The 20951-nt window shown below is 40.2% G+C and overlaps 1 protein-coding gene across 4 annotated transcripts in view; it reads right to left on the reverse strand.

Annotated features, from left to right (window-relative positions):
- Positions 1-20951, reverse strand: part of LOC122809357 — a 1358270-nt gene that overhangs the window by 411215 nt on the left and 926104 nt on the right. For all 4 annotated transcript variants that reach the window (XM_044080823.1, XM_044080814.1, XM_044080796.1 and 1 more), the window contains one exon: positions 6302-7873. In XM_044080823.1, the coding sequence (XP_043936758.1) occupies positions 6302-7873 (1572 nt within the window). The remainder of the gene's footprint in view (positions 1-6301; positions 7874-20951) is intronic.

A 20951-nucleotide genomic window follows, 5' to 3' on the forward strand; every position in this document is an offset into this window, starting at 1 on the left:
TTTCAATTGTTTTCTGCATTTTATTTCAGCCCCCCCCCCCCAATTAGTATTACTTTACCAAGAGGTTTATACAATACATAGGTTCTATTCAATACTTACAACTGCTGTACATCGTTGCTCTCAACCTCTTAGTGTCAAAATCAGGGACAAAACTAAAAATAATGGGGAGGATAAATAACAAAAAATAATGACAAAGTTTAAATGTTGCTTTTATAAATGTGGTTGCTAGGATATCAGATTTTGCATTAACATACACAGGTTCATAGGTAGGTACTAGGCTATCGGCCCTGGGGCCTATACAAGCCCAGCCAAAAAGGTACCCTGGCTTTTGCCACCCAAGAAAATTATTTTCTTGTGCCACTGTCGAGCAGAGCCACAGAGGTGATCCCCAGGGTGAACTTCCTATTCCCCATCCAATCATGGATTTTTGTTCATTTTGTGAAAGCTATTAAGCCTGAAAATCAAATATTTGTCATTTTGTGACTGCAATCCTCAATGACTTGCCAGAAAACCACAAATCATACAAGGAACAGATAATATGAGAAAATCTGGACATTCTACAAAATTCTGGATAGTTTACAGGTATGCTGCTCCTTAACACTGAAGCCGCTTTCTGGCAGCATTCAGCAAAACTGGACTTAGTAATATTTCTGTTAGTTTAGCATACCCTTTTAGTAAGATTTGCAAACTCAAGTCACTGAATTTCAGAAAGTGATAATGTTAGACATTGACTAATCTGCCCGCCCACCACTAAAAGTAAAGTACAGTTTTGTACCTACCATAAATGTAGATGTTCGAAGATCCACATTGCTGCAGTCCTTACACTTGGGTAGTCCGCTGTCCACGGTCGGCCCGAATATCAAAGTATAAGGCTGACGTCGGTCAGGGCGCATTTAACTGACGTCAGGACGTCAGGGTACAAATGCGCATGACCGACGTCATATCCTCAGTCTTTTCTTGCCCCAGATGTCAGAAGACCTTAAAAATAAAGGTCAAAACCAAAAGACAGCAAACAAATAACCAACCACCCTTGCACTAACTATATGTACAATATATATACAATATACACAATATGTACAACCCAACCCACACAACCACCTCCAACTACAGAGGGAAGGAGGGAGGGTAATTGGACTGCAGCAATGTGGATCTTCGAACATCTACATTTATGGTAGGTACAAAACTGTACTATGTTCTTCATCTCACTTTGCTGCAGTCCTTACACTTGGGTAGAATCCCAAAGCAGAGGTAAGGGAGGATGGCTAACTATAAGGAAGCAGGAGCTGCCAAAATGCCCTGCAAAACCAGCCCTGGACTTAGAGTAAAGTGGCAGGTGATAATGCCTAGAGAAAGTATGCACAGAACTCCAAGTAGCTGCCTCCAAAATATCCTTGGTTGCCACTCCCTCAAAAAGCTGTTGAAGTGGCAGTAGCCCTAGTGGAATGAGGCCTAATCCCAGCTGGAACCTCCTTGCCATGATGGGAATAACAGAAAGCAATGCAAAACCCAATCCACTTAGAAATAGTTTGTTTTGACACAGGCTTGCCCTGAGAACTCAAAGCAAAAGAAACAAACAACTGCTGAGACTGCCTGAACCCTTTAGTTCTGTCCAAATAATAACGCAACTGCCTGTGTACATCCAAAGTGTGCAAAATCTTTTCCCCTTATTTTGGGGATTTGCATAAAAAGTAGGCAAATGAATAGTCTGGTTTAAAGCCACACTAGAAACCACCTTAGGCATAAAGGAAGGATTAGTACGTAATGATACCCTATCCTTATTGAAAATCAAGAAAGGCTCAACTGCCATAAGGGCCTGTAATTCAGAAACCCTTCTTGCAGAGGTAATGGCCAACAAAAAAGCAGTCTTCCATGATAAATATTTCAACTCAGCAGTAGCTGCAGGCTCAAAAGGTTGTAGAGTGAGTTTCTCCAACACAAAATTGAGATCCCAAGCAGGAGTAGGAGCTCTTCGTGGGGTCTTATATTCTTTGCCCTCTAAGAAATTGCTTGAACAAAGGATGAGAAAACAATGGCGGGTCGCAATCATAGTGAGCTGAAATTGCTGCAGCATGAACTTTAATAGAAGAGAAAGACAAACCTTTGTCTAGTAACTCAGTAAGATATTGAAGAGCCACACACAAATTAGGCTCAGAAACATCAAAATATTTTGCTGCACTCCAAAATAAAAATCTCTTCCATTTATCAGCGTACACTTTCCTTGTACTAGGCCTTCTAGCTTCCAAAATAACATTCAAAACTTGCTGAGGAAGTGGAGGCCCATTATGGTTCAAAACAGAATATGCCAGGCTGTTAGGTGCAGAGAGTGAAGCTTGACATTGAGCAAATGGCTGTCCTCCTGTGACAACAGGTGTGGAATCAAGGCAAAGGCCATGGAGGCTTCCGTACTAGACTTCTTAGTAATGGGTACCAGTGCTGTCGAGGCCAATCTGGAGCTATTAAAATCATCCTTGGCTTGTCCTGTCTGACCTTCAGAAGTACCTTTGGGAGGAGAGGCAGAGGCGGAAAGGCATACACATGAAGATTGCTCCAATTGAAAGAAAGAGCATCCACTCTCCAAGCTGTGGGATGAAACCTTTTGTGCAAAACTTTGGCAGCTGATGGTTTAGTGGAGAAGCGAACAGATCTATGTCTGGAGTTCCCCATGACACTGTCAATTTCTGAAATACATGAGGATCCAATTTCCACTCGTGGGGATCCATAATTGCCTGCTCAACACATCTGCTAAGGAGTTCTGTGCTCCTGGCAGAAACCTTGCCTGAAGATTGAGCTGTAAACTGAGAGCAGTCTCCCACAAAATCATTGCTTGCCTGCATAGAGGATAAGAATGCGTTCCCCCTTGCTTGTTGATGTACCACATGACAGTTGTGTTGTCTGTTAGAATCAACACCTGTCCTGGAAGAAGGAATTCCTTGAAAGCTATTAATGCAAACTGGACTGCTAACATCTCCTTCATGTTGATATGTAGATGTTGTAGTCTGACAGGCCACTTGTTTTGTATCCACTTTCCATTTAGATGAGCTCCCCAAGCTTTATCTGAGGCATCTGTCGTTAAAATCTGACTTGCCTCTGGCTGGGTCACAGAGAGTCCCTTGTTTAGGTGACATTCCTGAGCCCACCACAAAAATTCCTTCTGAATGCAAGGTATTATTTGAATGACAGTGTCCAGATCCTGGCAGTGCTGTGTCCATGCATTTTTGAGATACCATTGTAGCTTCCTCATATGCAGTTTGGCATTGGGAAGCACCAGAATACAAGATGCCATGAACCCTAAGGCTTGAAGGACTGTCCTTGCAGTCAGCCCGGACTGATGAGATAGTTGATGGAAGTAAAGGGATAGACTCTTTTGTTTGTTCGGGGTTAAAAAGGTCATCTGGGCTGCTGTATTCAGTCTCACACCCAGAAAGCACATGTCTTGAGAGGGTACTAGACTGGACTTTATTTCGTTCACAGAATACCCTAGGCATCTTAGCACTGCTATCACATATTCCAAATGATGAAGAAGCTCTTCCCTTCCTTGAGCCAGAATTAGGCAGTCGTCCAAATAAGGATAGATCTGTATTCCTTTTAGTCTGAAGAAAGCTATTACTGGAGCCAGAACTTTCGTGAACACTCTGGGCGCAGTAGATAAGCCAAAGGGCAATGCAGAGAACTGATAGTGAGAAGTTCCAGCTCGAAAACGCAGATATTTTCTGCAACTGAGTCTGATAGGAACATGAAGGTAAGCCTCCTTGAGATCCAAAGTTACCATCCAATGATCTTTGCCCAGCAGAGGTAAAAGCTGCTGCAACGTCAACATTTTGAACTTGGGAATGTCCAGATAAGTGTTGAGGATAGATAAATCCAAAATTGGTCTCCACGTGTTCCCCTTCTTTGGTACTAGGAACAGGCGAGAATAAAATCCTAGGCCCACTTCTGGCAGAGGGACCGGCTGTATGGCCCCTAGTTGGAGCAACAGAGAAACCTGTTTGTGAGCCTCTATTCTTTGTTGAGGAGGAACGTCTGGCATGCCTTTGAAAGGAGGCAAGGTATGGAAATAAAACCTGTAGCCGTGGTGTATGATATCCAATACCCATCTGTCCTGGGTAATTAAACTCCAATTTTCTCTGAAAAGTGCCAACCTTCCTCCCAAAGGTGCTGCCAGACGAGCAGGCTCTGGCAGCTGAAAAGGTAGGTCATTGGGTCTGCTTACGAAAGGACTGACCCCTGCCCTCACCCGAAGCCTGTGCAGGAGAACTCCCTGTTCTAGGCCTGAAAGAGCCCTGAGCTCTGCCCTTACCACGTCTAGATCTGCCCCTAGACTGGGGATCATAAGAAGGATACGTCCACCCCTTAGTAGGCCAATTTCTACTAAATTTTGGAGGCTGGACCTGCAAAAAATCTTTAACAGTCTGCATAGACTTAGCCTTGTCTTCCATTTTCTTTAAGACTGTCTCAACAGGAGGACCAAACAACACGTCAGATTGTAAAGGAGCATCTAAAATCCTTGTTTTAACATGTTCAGACAAATTCTGATCCCTCAGCCAGGCGTGCCTGCGAAGAACAGTCCCAGTGGCAGCCACCCTAGACGAGGCCTGTAAAGCATCAAAACCACATTGCAAAGAATGCTTACCCACCTGTTCAGAAACATGTACTAAATCTTGCAACTCTTTACAATCAATACCTACTGCCAGAGCATCAACCTTAGACTTCAATTGTGAAAGGAGATAGTTTTGGTATTTCAACATGTGAAACTGGCAATTCAGAGCCCTCATAGCAAGAGTGGAAGAAGTATAAACTTTCTTTCCCCATCTATCCAAGGCCCTAGCCTCCTTGTCTGTAGGAACCGGATTCTTAACAACAAAGCTTTAACACCCTTAGGCCCCTGGCTAACAGTTTCTGGGTCTGCCCTAGGACTCTTAAAAAGATACTTATGAACTTCAGGCACCCTGTAATACCTATCCGGCTTAACAGGAGCAGGAGGCAAAGAATCAGGATTAAGAGAAGCCTCTGTAAAAACATCTTCCACTACATCCAAAACAGGAGGTATAGCCAAAGGCCTATGCTGGGGTAAAAACAGAAATTCCCTAAGCCGTTTCCTGGAATCAGAGAAGTCCTGACCTTCCCACTTAAAATGCTCCCTCATGGAATGAAGAGTTTCTGCAAACGAAAAATCCTCAGGAGGAGTAGCAGAAGGAGTAGAATCATCCACATCAGAATCAGAATAAGGAGAGTACTCCTGCAAGTCTTCAGCCGAAGACTCTGAAACATCTGAAGCTTGCTCAAAACCCCCCAGCTCAGGCTCCACCCTAGGTCTCTTAGCAGGAGGGGGCATAGAACCCCTAATCAAAGTAATCAAATCTTCTGCCATTTTAAGCATATGCTTCTTGGGCATAGTACCTGAAGAGCTAGGGGTAACACCAACTGAAGCTAAACCTGGCCTGCCCCTGGGAGAAGCCTTAGAAACAGAAGGAGAGGGCCTAGCCACCTTAGGAAGGGAGGGGAGTATAGTAACCTGAGAAGCCCCCTCAGCCTGACTTGCCTCCTGAGAGGCCACATCTTGCAATAATAAGGTCTCACTCTGGGAACACAAAGAAATCTCCGGTGGAGCCACCGGCTCCACCGACACCTCTAAAGAACCGGCGTCCGGTACAGACGTTTCTTCTAGCCTAGGCTTAACTGCCTTGTCCGTGCGCTTCTTCGAGGAAGCGGGCGTCGGAGCATCCGACGGCATGTTATAATTGCACCGCTTCCCAAAGACTAACCTTGCACAATCCAACCTTCTCTTTATAGTGGGTTTATTAAATCTAGCACAAGAGCGACAGCCAACAACGTCGTGCTCAGGCCCTAAGCAAGGAATACACAAAGTATGATAATCTCTATGCGGTATCTGTTTCCCACAAGAAACGCAATTATTAACTTTTTCTGACATCCGGTAAATGACTGAGGCAAGAAAAAACTAAAATATTCCCCAACGGGGTAGTTAGCCAACTTTGAACTCGGTCTGAAACTTCTAAATCGAAAAATCTCAGAACGCCAACCGGCACTTGCAATGCTGCTTCTGCATCGGACCATGCGGCAAAAAAGACTGAGGATATGACGTCGGTCATGCGCATTTGTACCCTGACGTCCTGACATCAGTTAAATGCGCCCTGACCGACGTCAGCCTTATACTTTGATATTCGGGCCGACCGTGGACAGCGGACTACCCAAGTGTAAGGACTGCAGCAATGTGAGATGAAGAACATCTTTAAACTTTTTTTTTGTTTAGCAAAATAAAATAATTAAAAAACACAAAACATACCTTCTGTCATCACTGCTGGAACACCTATGGCGTATCAAATTGCCTTTCTGACAGTAGGCTTTCCCACAGATGTTGCATTTAAAGGGTCTGCAATCAGTGTGAATTAGGTAGTGCATTCTGAGTGCAGCAGTTGAAGGGAAGCGTTTTGCGCAGACAGGGCACCTTTTCACTCCCAAAGGGATGATCTTTTTAACTTCAGTCTGGTCTTCCAGGTGGATTGTAGGATGTTCAGATGTATCAGACAGTGGTGCAGGGTCTTTATCAAGAAGTCCTTTCCTGCTTTCCTCTGACTGTCCCTCCAAAGATGCCATTTCTTCCATACTGATAGACTCCAGTCCTGGAGGGCAACCCACTGAGCTTTTATCTGTGGTTTCTAACAGCTGCTCTGGCTGGTTATAAGACAAACTCTTCTCAACAACTTGCTCTTCCATTAGTGTGTCTGCTTTCTCATTCACTTTATCCATGGACTGCTGAAGGCTTTCTGTTACATGCATTTCTTGATGAATATGCAGTTCATTACTGAATCTAAAGCTCTTCAAACACACAAGACACTGGTAAGGTTTATCTCCCAAGTGAACACGCCGATGTTCCAGTAAGGTGGCATTCCTACGGAATCGTTTATGGCAAACAGAGCACTTGTATGGTCTCTGACCAACATGAATAAAGTTATGTTCTCTAAGAGCAGTTACATCTTGAAATCTTCTACCACAGATTGAGCAAACAAAAGGTTTCTGTCCTGAATGTATTCTTGCATGCCTACAAAGACTCCGAGTGTAAAGAAAGAATTTGTCACAGACACAGCATTGATATTCTTTCCTTCCAGAGGGGCCAATGTTCGTATATTCAGATCGGTGTTGTTTAACCTCATCAATGGTCCCAAATGTCTTTTTACAATAATTGCAAGTGGGAGGTCTCTGGTCTGTGCTGTGTTCCGTTTCAAAAAGCATCTTACTCCCCGCTTCCTCATCTGGGTCCATAGACATATCACCTTCTGTCTGCACCTTCTGCCAGAAAGGTTTGTTGAACATCACACTCCTACTGGCCCATGCTCTAGTATGAATTTTATGATGCCGCCTCAGAGTGGAAAGGACAGAGAAGCATTTGCCACACATTTCGCATCTATAAGGTCGTTCTCCTGAATGAATCCTCATGTGACGCCGTAGACAGTTAGCATCAGACAAGCATCTGCCACATACCTCACACTCATGACGCTTTTCCAGTGGGGACAGAGAGTGGATTCCAGTTTTTGCCAAGTCTTCATCATCTTCTCTCAAGTCTTCTTCTGTCAGTTCAATAATTGCGTAGGCTCCTCCATCTTCCAGAGTTGTCTGAGGACTTATAATCTGGGAACTATCACTGCAGTGGGTCACTGTATTATTCAAATGTAACGCCAGCTCTTCTTCATAGCAGGCTTCAGTCCTAACTATTCGGGCATCCTCCAAGTATGAAGTGTCAACTCCAATTACAGCATCCACAATCGGAACCACCTTCTCAGACACTTCTGCTTGGCTCTCAGTATTTGACTGTTCATGGGGCTCATTTTTCAAACTGTTCAGCTCATCATTCATAGATCTGCAACAAAAAACACTCATTATAAAAACCTTCAATATACGTGTATACATGCAGCAGCCTGTCACATCCATACAGTTCGGAGATTATGGTACTTATTTGTACATTACTGTAACACAGCTGTCTACTTGTACATTACTGTAACACACCTGTCTACTGCTGTTTATCCCCGTCTGTTGTCTCTGGCTGAAATTCAATGTAAAAGAGAAATATGCATGTGAGCACCCACATTTCTGTACATTGCCTTATTTTTCCACATTTTCCTTTATATTGTACTTCATACAGTCTTTAATCTGTGGTGCAAAACATCCCTTATCCATCCTGAGAAAAAAGGCATACACACTCACAATTATGTTATGAAGTACATACTTATAAAATATACATTTATGTATTTTTTGTACTTGTTAACCAGATAGACTCCTCAAAGGACTATTTTCAGCTATGACACATGGTACAGCTAGAAGGAAAATAGTACAAAATAACAAGTTAACAGAAAAACAGCGATCTCATTTTATCTTCAAAGTATTAAACAGAAAATGTAAAGAATATCAAGTTAAGGATATGCCACATGCACGCTAAAACTGAAAAGAACATGTGACATGAAATAGTGACTAATCACTGAGAGCTACACACATTACCGGCAGTGGCAATACAGGAACACTTCTTTGATCTGTACTACTACGGTGACATTGTAACAGTCTGTAGAAATATATGTACAGAACAAGGTGATCCAACCACTCGAAGCCAGTACTATCACGAAAACCACTTTATTGAGTGTATCATCAAGGTTGAGCGCTTTCATCTGCTAACATGCAGATTTCTTCAGAACAATTACCAAAGCATAAAATCAAGCTTAAATACTTATTTTAGGCGCCAAACTCTAATTGATAGAATAAATCTTAAAACGGCCATGTCTGTTAAAATACTTTAGCACAAGATTGTTAATACACTGAAAAATGTTTTAAACATAAAACAAACTTGCTTAACTTCTACATAAATATTCTAAAAAAGTGTGCATCATATAAAAAGTATTTAAAAACTGTACTTATGCTACATAATCATACAAAAAATACTAAAAATACATAATATATTGCATATTAATAGTGAATGAATTAATATACTGTTGATTCACAATAGGTAGGTACAGAATGTATTTGTCCTGTTGATTACTAATGTTTAAAGCATTGTAGATCTTTATAAAACTAGGGCATACTGATGTAGTGTAACTACTAATCTATCTTATGAACTGATCCAAATGAATTTAAGATCTATATCCACCGTCTATTAACACAAACCACATGGGGCATGGATTTTAACATGTATACATACTGAAATAAAATACGGATCCTACAATCTCAGTTCAAAGCTAACAAGGGTTTTATACTAATGAAGTCATTAATCCCTGGCCTTGTAGTGGCATCGGTACAAATTTGCCATCTACTTTCTTTCCACGCCAGGTAAGTCTTCCAATTCCCCCCCTTGTCCTTGGTGTTTACCTGATCTATAATAGAAAACCTGAAAGAGTGGTCTGTACCTTGATCAAGAATATGTCGGTATAAAGCGTTCTTCGTGTCTTGTTTGCTTATCTTATACATATGTTCGTAAATCCGTGTCTTGATCTTTCTTTCAGTTTTGCCTATATAATAGGCCGGACACTTTGTACATTTGGCAATGTATACTAAACGCTGTGAATTACAATTACCTTGAATACTGGTTATCTTAGTATGCATAATATTCTCTAGCCTGATGGTAGGTGAGGTGTTGATAAACTTGCATTGATTACAACGTCCACATTTGCTGGTTCCTTTATTGGTTCCTTTATTGTTTCCAACTCTTTCACTCTTTGTACCACATTCTAGTAACTTTTTAATATTATTTCCAGTTTTATACACTGTACATATCTCTGTTCCAACTATGTTCCCCAGGTTGCCCGCAGAGATTATAATACTCCAATACTTCTTCAGAATGTCCGTAATTAAATTGACAAAGGGATTAAATCTAATCACACATACCATCTTGTTTAGATTTGAACTAGATTTGTTCTGTATAGGTTTGGGGCAGCCCAAGAGTGGTTTATATTTTGATCCCCATTGTGCTTTAACGTAAGTAGTAACATTGTCTAATAACTTTTTGGGATATCCTCTATCACTAAAAAATTGAGAGATGAAAGCAAGTTCACTGTTCATGTCTTCAACAGTAGATGACATTCTTGCTGCTCTGATGCATTGGCCCTTCACAATATTTTTGAAAATGTGTCGTGGGTGACAACTGGTGAAATGAATATAATCATTTGAGAAGGTAGGCTTCCTGTATAATCTAGATATGAATCCAGTCCCAGTATTACCTATCCAGGTGTCCAAATATGATATACCCTTGTTGTCATGGTGGTACGTGAATCTCAGAAAATCAGTGGTGTTGTTAAGATGTTCTACAAAAGTGGGTATCAAGTCTGTTGGTCCTGTCCAAATAATAAACACATCATCCAAGAATCTGGTGTATAACTTGATGTGTCTGTAAAATTCACTCGTAAATAAATGGACATTTTCCCACTCCAACATTACCAAATTGGCAAAAATAGGGGCACATGAAGCTCCCATTGCCACACCTCGAGATTGTCTGAACAGTTCACCCTGATGTTCAATATAGTTATGTTCCAGCACCAAGCTCATCATGTCCGTAATTAAATTCACTCTATCCCCACTACATCCTAAATACTTGCATAGACTACTATGAAAATAGTCTAGACCTGTATTCACCGGTATACTGGAGAAAAGATCTTGCACGTCGATGGTTAAGAACGTCAGGTTTTCATCCCACATGTCCCTAGTGACTTTACTCAAGAAGTCCCATGAGTCCTTAACCAGATGATCAACCTTGCTGTAAATCGGTTTGGTCCATTGGTCAATAATAGTACCTATCTTAAATGTCTTAGACTTAGATCCTGATATGATAGGTCTAAGTGGTGGCTTGGTTAGGTTTTTGTGTATCTTAGGGATTCCGACAATACGTGCCAAAATCGGGTATTCTGTTTTGACAAATTCATATATTTCACTGGTTATTCGATTATCAATAAGATACTCTTCCAAGGTGTTATCAATACGTCTATATCCAGTTGTAATCTGGTTTAAAGTTACCTTCTCATAATGACCTGAATCGTACAAAATGCTGTATATTTCTTTCTGATACTGGGTGTTGTTGAATATCATTACCCCTCCACCCTTGTCTGGTTTCATGATTCTAATCTGTTTGTTCCTAATAATATCATTCAAACATTTCCTTTCATCTGTGTTGAGGTTGTCCAAGCAACCATTCTCAGCATTATTGTAATACCTGCTTTCTTGATGTAATTTGTAGATTTCATGACAAACCATATTCTCATATATGGTTACCTGTGGGTTCGCCATAGGGATATATGTGCTTTTTTTCTTTAAGGCATGGAGTTGGGTCTGCTCTAATGTATTAGTAGTGTTATCTTTAAATTGTAAAGCCAAATTTAACCTTCTACAAAAGAATTTTATTTCCATTATAACATCAAATAAGTTGGATTTTACCGTAGGTATGAACTTCATACCTTTACTGAACAGTGTGATAAAATCTTTAGTAACTGGGATATCTGTGTAATTGTATACTTTGAACCCATGATGGCTAATGATACACGGACCTTCATTTGGGTCAGCCCTAACCAAAACGCCGTCTATTGGCTTGTTTGGGGATGATCCCATCTTAACTGTATCCATGTCTGGCAAGGTACCAATAGCTGTACTGGTACTGCCCTCCATTATAGTGTTAACATGAATATCTAATATCTCCTTTGTTGTTTCCTTTGTGCTGGAAAAAACCTCCCCCCTTGAAAATTCTCTTCCTCATATCTCCGTGCATTTCTTTTGTTACTTCTAGAATGGACCACTTCAAATTGACCATCATCTTCACCTTTATTGTACTTGGGCCAGACATATGCTCTGTCATGTTTGTATAGGTCCATGTCCCTTTCTAATTTGTGCATCTTCCTTTCATAAGCTTTTTTTACTTTTACTGTAGCCTGGCTAAACTGACTGGAATAACAGTCATACCATCTATCAAACAATGCATCCTTAATAATGCTTTCATTTAGGTTAAACACTTCATCTAATAATGCCTTAGCCTTAATTTCATTGTGTTTAATAAGATGTTGCATATACGTGTACCCAAAATCATTAAACATAAGATTGAAATCAGCAATAATAGTACTATCTATCTTTAACCCTAGTGGAAGTTTAAAGAACCTAAGTCCTTTAGGCACTATTTTCAATGATAGACATTTTTCGAAATATGCAATATCCATCTTAACACATTTGAGTTGTATCAGTTTCCTACCTAATAAATGAATACGAGATTTTATATCATCCTTTGTATTGTTATTATTATACATATTAAAATGAGCTCTGTCATATTTAACATTAGAGTCATACTTATTCATAAAGTCATATTGGTCTAAAACAAAATCATTAAACATGTTGAACACTCCTGTGTCCATAGTACTTCCAGTATAAGTTTTTTTAGGACTAGATAGTAAATCCTTATTTACAGTACCTTTATTGTTGTGAGATGTTTTATTCACAACATTAGAATAAGTCCTGAAATACTCGTTCCGCTTCTTGGGACGTGCACCCAATTTGTCATTGTCAATTTGCAAATTCACCATGCTTAAATCGAAGGTGAAATCTTCCTCAAGTGATATGTTAGCTGGGTTAGCTACCATATCAATGTGTAGGTGACTGTCTCCCACTCTAGCGTCTCCCTGGCCGTTAGGGATGTCGCTAGTGTAACTGTAATCAGCTGCTTCGTCTACAATAACAAAGTTTGCTCTAACTGTGTTATCGGCGCCATCCACATTCCGCTCTAGGGCATTCTCGGTAAAATCGTTTTTGTTCATGTGAGTGGTACTGCCGCTCTGGATACAAGCACATTCAGTTGAAACATGCTTAATAGTACGAACGGAATCTCCGTTCTCCATAACGGCTGCTGTGAGCCTGTTTACCATTTCCATTAGCTTACTGACGTCACTTTTCAGTGACGTTACTTCCTCGCTGAGTGCCTTATACTCCTCCGGCTTCCATAAAGTGCTGGGGGATCCCTCATCTGCCATAGCACGACCGGTAACTGCAATAAAGTGAAATAATCCAACTGTAGAAATATATGTACAGAACAAGGTGATCCAACCACTCGAAGCCAGTACTATCACGAAAACCACTTTATTGAGTGTATCATCAAGGTTGAGCGCTTTCATCTGATAACATGCAGATTTCTTCAGAACAATTACCAAAGCATAAAATCAAGCTTAAATACTTATTTTAGGCGCCAAACTCTAATTGATAGAATAAATCTTAAAACGGCCATGTCTGTTAAAATACTTTAGCACAAGATTGTTAATACACTGAAAAATGTTTTAAACATAAAACAAACTTGCTTAACTTCTACATAAATATTCTAAAAAAGTGTGCATCATATAAAAAGTACATTGTAACAGTCTATAAGAGGCCTGTTGTACAATGCAATAGAAGTGCAAGAGATCCTGCAGACGTTACTGTGCTGCACCAGCTGGGCAAGCAACGACACTAGGCAAATACAGTGTCTCGATAAAAATGAGCAGATGACCGCATTAATTACGACTGAACTCATCAAAATCCATTCAGCTGAGCAAACCAGACTGAAGAGGCTTCTGGTAAAGTGTTCTAATCTCAAGTAAGGCAGTCTTGGAAGGTAGTTATACCAGAAGAATGCAGTGTTTCTTTCAGACTTGAGAAAAAAGGCTATGTCAGGTTAGTCTACAGTTAGTCGAACCACATCTGGACCATGGGAGTACATCTTCAGACTTAAAATACGGGAGAGGAAAAATGTATGTGCCAGTAGTTAAACAATGAACCCTGTAGAAGTGATTTAATTATCTTGGTTCACAGCAGATGACTTTATTTATTTAACATTTGTTGACTGGTTTAGTCCAACTGAGCTTTTGCCCTTTTTCAGCTGATGCCTGGGGAGAAAAGTTCCACAATTATACACACACAAATTTAAGATGTAAGATATAAAATATAAACGAGTACAAAAACTAGACTACTACCTTCATAATTCATAGTTTAAAATGTACAGTCTTTTAAGTCACAAGTTAACTGAATAAGATACTACAAGAATAAGTTTGATTCAGGCAATTAAAAGCAGTTCGTTTCCACGATAGTTTCATTATACACAACTCAAAAATGTAGCTAGGTGAATTCATTTATACAGGTAGAGGAGGTGCATAATGATAGGGTTTAATCAAAGTGGCATTATTAATGCCTTTTCTATATGGTAACAGGAGTATCAGAAGATTGAGCTCTGGTAGTCAAGAGAAAAACTAGAAAGGAGGGAAGCAGATTTACTAGCAGGGCAAGAGTTAGGAAGTAAGGATGAAAGGGGGGAGAGGGAGGATAGGAACATTTGAAGAGTGAAATGAGTTAAAAGAGAGGTTGCGTAGTAGGGTCAGAAGAGGTGGTAAGGGTTGATAAAAAGGGTGAGGCTAGTAGGTTCATGGAGGGTGTTTACTGTGTCAAGTAAGGCCAGGTACTAGTTAGAAAGTTTTTGAGATCAGTTTTGAATTGTTGTAGGTGGTTAATATTTCTGAAAACAGGGAGTGTTTGTTCCAAGACGGGGAGGGGGAGTAGCTGTACACATTTAGTCCCATTGTGCTTTTTGGTTTATAGATTTGCATAAGACTTTGGTCTCTGCTTTTGAGAGTCCTGGAAGGAGTGTAGAGGGAGCCAAGTGAGGAGATATTTACAAAGACGGAGGGCTTATACAGGATGGAATGTATGATCTCCAGCTGAGAGAGACATAGATGATTGGGAAATTCTGGCCAGTTTAAAGGTGATAAGAGAAAGACAGTGGTGAGATTTATTGGAATGGTTAGCAGCAAATCTGGCAACTTTATTAGAGGTGGTTTGTAATTTTGTTAATAGAGAGGTCTGTAAGTTGGTGAGGATTTGTGAGCTGTAGAAAAGACTGCGGATAAGGTAGGCATGAGAGAGAGAGAGATTCTATCTGTGTTAGATAGGAATTGTTTTGTTTCTGTAAAACAGGCCAAGTTTTTTGTGAGTTATCTTGATGTAATTTAGTGCATGAAGGTCAAATTTGAGCTGGTCATCAATGATGGCCCCCAGGAGCTTGGAATGTGATTCAGCTGGGATTGTTAAGGGATGAGCTAGAGAATGAAGGTTTAAGGTGGTTGACTGATTTTGGTAGAAAAAGTAAGAGACTTGGTCTTTTTTGGATTTAAGATTAACTGATTATTGGAAAGCCAGTTTCAATAGATTTGAAGGATTTTTGGGTAAGGGTGTGCATATCCATAAGGTTATCAGTGATGGTGATGACTTTGAAGTCATCCTCATATTGTATGAGTGATGAATGCGGATAAAATGTGTATAAAAATTGGTAAAGATGCTGAACAGTAGTGGACTGAGTATTGATCCTTGAGGGACTCCCACCTTAATAGGGAGAGAAGGGGACAGGGTGGAAAGACATTTAACAGATTGTTGCCTGTCAGTGAGTTAACTGGAAAACCAGGAAATAGTTGAGCTAAACAAATTCAGGACAGAGAGTTTTTCCAGCAGCAGAGGCTGGGAGACTGTATCAAACACTTTGGAGAGGTCAAGGAATAGACAGGAGACCAGTCTGTTGCTGTCTCTGGCTAGTGGGATAGTACAGGTGAAAGACATGAGGGCTGTTGAGGTACTATGGTTGGGGCGAAAGCCATGTTGCATTGAGGTTAGTAAATTTTCTTGTTTATGTACACATTTCTCAAATATTTTGGAGAAAGGGGATAGGACTGCTATTGGCCTGAAGTTAGCAAGCTCAGTGGAGTTACCTCCTTTGTGGATGGGTAAAGTATAGAACTGTTTCCAAACAGAGGGTACTTTGAATTCAGTTATAGAGTGGTTGATAAGAAGAGAAATGGGGAAGGCTAGTGAGTTAGCAGCTGACTTAAGGAAGAGAGGAGGGAGTTTGTCTGCAGAAGAGGAGCAATGTTTCAGTTTGAGAAGTAGGTATTTTATATAGCTTATAGACACAGGTTTAAGTGAAAAAGTGTTTTTGGATTTAAAGGAGGTTGGGATGTCCTGGGAGTTGACAGAGTCAGAGCTAGAGTTTGTTGTTTGTGTTAGTTTGCTGATGGAGTCAATGAAGTAGGTGCTGAATATGGATGTTGTTTCCTGGGGAGTCCTGTTAGGGCAGGGATTCAGAGATGAGAGGCTCCCTGGGTGCAGTGTTTGTTTAATGGAGTTCCTGAATTTTTTTTGGGTTGGTCATGTGTGATGTTTGTGGTTGGTTATAAACGTTGTCTTTATCTTTAAATAGAATATGTAAGACCAAGGCACACCAAAAACAGCCAATAAGTTCCAAAAGTGCCCAGGGACACCTAAAACAGCCAGTAAGTTCCAAAACTGTCCAGGGACACGTAAACACCACAAGGATAGCAATATATACGTATGAAATCTTATGTTAAGGTTTCCCTTTAAATATGGTTTGCCTTGCTTAATTGATTTCAATTTAGTTAATTTATAAGTGTATATAAAGCTGCTTTTTGATGTTAGTCCACATCTGATGAAGATGGTACAAACGAAAACGTAATGTACATAGTGAAGCATTAATGTGGTGTGTATTATTACTTGTCTGAATAAACGTCCTTTTATTGTTATCCTCATGGTGTTTTCTTTTTATCTTTGTTGACGAGTTTTTTGGTAAGGTTGCGAAGTTCTTTACAAGTTTGAAAGTGGGGTGGAGATTTAGTTTTGGACCAGGTTTTCCATGCCACATCTCTTTTATCAGAGAGCGTGTAGTTTGAGTTAACCAGGGGGAACTAAGTGATTTAACACTTACAGTTTGTAAGGGGCGAGGGAGCGTAGAATGATTAGGAATATGGAATACTGCTTCATCTAGAGGTAGATGAGTTACAAAAGACCAGTTTACTGCAGAGAGAAGATTATTGCAGGTGTCAGGATGGAAGTTGGAGAGTTTGTGGCATTCTATGTATTTATGTGTTCAGGTGTGGTGAGGGGAGAATCTAAGCACTTTAACTGGTGAGTGGTCACTTAGTGAATCAGATAGAGATTCAGGGTAGTGATATTTTTGTGGATTAAAAACTAGTATCCAATCAATTAGAGAACTGCAGTTGGTAGATTTATTAGTATGGGTAGGAATGGAGACTAATTATAAGAAGCCATGCAAGTTAATACATGAGCTAGAACTGTCAGAGGTCAAAGATGGCCAGTTTCTGTTGACGTCGCCAAGGAGAATGGTTTAATTTTGTGTAAGCCAGGACAGGATATGTTCTAGTAAAGTAATACTGCCACCAGCGGGTATGTATACTGCAGCTACAATTAGTTTATTGTAGGCATTCATTTTGCAGTTGGCAGTATGAAGTTCTGAATGAGAAAAGTAAGGGGAAGGGTTTGCAAAGGGGGTATGAGTGAGCTGGTTGGAATAAACTACAGCAACTCCACCAACTTTTTTATTTGGTCTGTCTAAATGTAGTATGTTATAACTTGGGGGGAGGAATTCTTTGTCAGAGATGTGAGGTTTAAGCTATGTTTCAGTCAGTGTTATTATATCAGGGGACTGTTGTGCGATACAAGCATGAAATTCACTTATAAAAAACAGTAAAACCAAAAACAGACAGGGAAATCCACTTCTTTACTACGATTATCTTAAAAACTAAGCACTTTCACCATTTTTTTATGGCTTCTTCAGAGTTACTTGTTGGGTTTAAATGTTGATGAAATTCACTTACTTTGTTGAGTATGCTTCAGATATTCATGGAGTATAGTGATAAGGGTTTATTCAGGAGCTTAGCATGAGGAGTGGCAGCATTAGTGGTAAAGATATTAGTGAAGGGGATGGAGTTTGGACCTGGACTGGGGTGAATATCTCCAGGTAGGAGCAGGATATAGGACTTACGAGTTGATTATGGTAGTGAGGTGTGACAGAAGTGACATTCTGTTTTGATTTTAGGAAAGGTTGTGGTATAGGGGGGATTTTGATTTTAGGAAGGGAAGAGTGTGTAGTTGGAAAGATAGAGGGAGCAATTTTAAATGAGTATAGCAACTGAGAGAATGAAATATTGTAACTAGAGGTAGGAGAAGGATGTTGTGGTTGTAGATATGTGTTATATGAGGAAAGGTAGTATAGGAGAAGATGAATAAGTGTAGTGAGGAAAGGTAATATCATGATGTAAAAGTGTAGGATGATGAGTAGGAGTAGGTACAAAGTAAGAAGACAGGAGGTATTGGATTATAGAAGAGGATGAGAATAGTGTTGGGTATGAGGCTAGAGAAGAAGAAGTAGAGGTTGGTAGTGAGTTCTTGTGAGAGTGAATTATGGAATGGTGCTTAGACATATTACAGATAGTGTAAACTAACTAGTTATTTTATGTTGGAGGTGAAGTTTTATTTTTTTAATGGAAATGTGCCAGCTACCTTGGAGGAGGAGTTCTGTTAGGTTGGGGTGTGTACAACGTGTGGGAGGGTAGAGAAGCTTCAAGTTTCAGTGTAGGTTTGTATTAGAATTTAAGTGTTAAATAAGGGAGTTTGGTAGTAAGTAATTGGTGTACAGTGAGAGGAAGGGGAGGTGAGAGGAAGGGGAGGTGAGAATCGTTGGCTAGCTATAAAAGTAATGTACTCCAGGGTGGGTGGGAATGAGGGTAGAGCAGGAGATCGGAGTGAGCCTGGGTGCATTGTGGGCAAACAAAGCAGGTTGGACCAACTCTGAGAGAGGCGCCATCAGGAACAATCAGTAAGTTTGAAATTAGCTGTAGTTTAGCAGTAATTCAAACAAGTACTTTACACAAAAGTTTTATGTAATCCTTTACGAGTAGAAAGATGAGTCCTTAGAATTGTTGACAACTAAGGGAGAGGAGGAGAAAGAGTAGAGGTGGCTAAGTAGAATTTGCACAGGGTAGAGAGGAAAATGGGCTATGAGGCCAATGGGATGGGGGAGAAGTGTTAGGACAGTGATAAAGGCTTGTAGAAAGAGGAAAGTTATGGAGTAAAGAAGGTTAGCTAATTTGTGGGTAAGGGGAAAACAAGCAGACAATAAATGGTCTAGATAAGGGAATGAGGTAGCAGAAATACATCTACCAGATTTAGTTCAGCTGGGTAGACAGGTGATAGGCTCAAATAAAAAAGTAAGAAATAACCACTGGCTATGCGCCAATAGAGGGGTGATGTAGCATTGTAGAGGGCTGGGGGTAGAAAGGCAGACTGGCAAAGTGCAGCAGATGATCAACAGCTGGAACATTACAATAAATATAGGTAAGATGAACACATACAATGCTTAGAAGGTATGGGGAAATGGCAGCAGAGCTCAGACTTCTCAACGAAAAAAGACTAGCAGGAATGCAGTTCACACAGTACAGCTAGCTGGGGTGATTAAAGGTTTGTGTTGCAGAGTCTATGAAAAGTAAAGAAAAACGGGTGAAGGGTTAGATTAAGCTTATCCAAATACAACGGGGGTAAGGCTTCGTACATGGTTCTGAGTAAGAATATGAGTGAGTTGTCATTTTTTTTAATTCATAACATGATCGATCTAGTATGAGCATGACAAAAATAAAACATTCAAATTCAGGTTGTTACGTCTTTAAAACTAAGCATAGCACAAGGATATAATCAACAACAAAGCAAGACAAACAAGGGCACCTGTAAGATAAACATAAAAAAGTTTAAAGATTTAATCATTTGAGATTCCAGAACATCAATATTGTTGATAAATAACATGTGAAAAAGCTTCCCAAAGTAGAACAATTCTGAATCAAACCATGGTAGCAGATTCCAAAGGACTGCATGATTAGACTTTGTATCTACACTCAAGAAACCATCAGTAGCCCAAGTGGAAGACCTCAGATGGAAGATAAAGAACCAGCAAGCTCTTTAAGACATAGTTGACCCAAGCTGCACAGAACCCAAACCCTTACACCAGCATTTTATAAGCTATACATTAAAGTATAAACAAGCCACAGAACTGAAGTAACATAATGAAAACGAGGTGTATGAATCAAAAAATGTGCATTGGAGCTCTGTACAAAACACAGCCTTTGTGACTAGCAGCAGAGGTACAGGGCACTGTGGCTGTCAAGACGCAATGAGATCAAACTAAGACAACCACTGAGAAGTCCTGATGAGGAATAAGGTGTTCAGTCCAAACAATGTTTTTGAGATGGAATCACCAGGCCTTGATAACGCATCACAAAATATCACCTGTTATTGAGGGTCACCCTGAGACTGCCCACCTTGAATATAAATTCCAACTTACCACCCTCATAAGTATTATGGAGCTACTGCTCTAACAGCTAAGGCATCAGTCTTATAAGCAATGGCTTTCAATCACTGTTTCAGTCCCTTACTTTACACTCATAACTTGACAATGTCCAGGTTATCCGCAAGGGATCTAATGACAACCACTTACTCATTATGGAAGGAGCATTAGAACTGTGTGTCATTAGTATAAGAGTGATCATGCAAACCTCTCCATCAAATGAGTTATTTCAAAGACAGCATGCACACAAACATGCACATATGCATACACATACATGTATGCATGTGACTATGTGTGTATTCATAAATGCCGGCAATCCATGCTGTCAACATTCACAATACCAAGCCTGTCTCATCAAAACACAACTCAATGAAACTTCGGGATAGGTTCTATTATGGGTTCAGCGGTGAGGGGCAAGTAGCTCTCTAGCAGCATTCGAACTGCTGACAAAATGGAAATTGACCACACTGTGTCGCCCAATCCTATGTCAACCAACAGAGGCCCAGCTTGAAAAACAGAGAGACTTATTGAAAAAGACAGCATTCCCACATGTATGGGATTGTAATGAGGGCTCTTGATAGCTTCTCTTAAGCCAAAAGACTTTTGTATGGGAAGAACATGCATTTTTCTGTTTTATACAATAAATTATACTATCTTTCTAATCACTGGAACCTTTAATATTCCACAATTTTATATATATATATGGTTCCCCTTCACAAAGTCGAATGGCCACAATCTCGAAAGTCATATGGTCGAGACCATATGC

Source organism: Protopterus annectens, chromosome 1.part1, assembly GCF_019279795.1.
Source record: "Protopterus annectens isolate FY-2018-M chromosome 1.part1, PAN1.0, whole genome shotgun sequence".
In the NCBI taxonomy this organism is placed as follows: Eukaryota; Metazoa; Chordata; order Ceratodontiformes; family Protopteridae; genus Protopterus; species Protopterus annectens.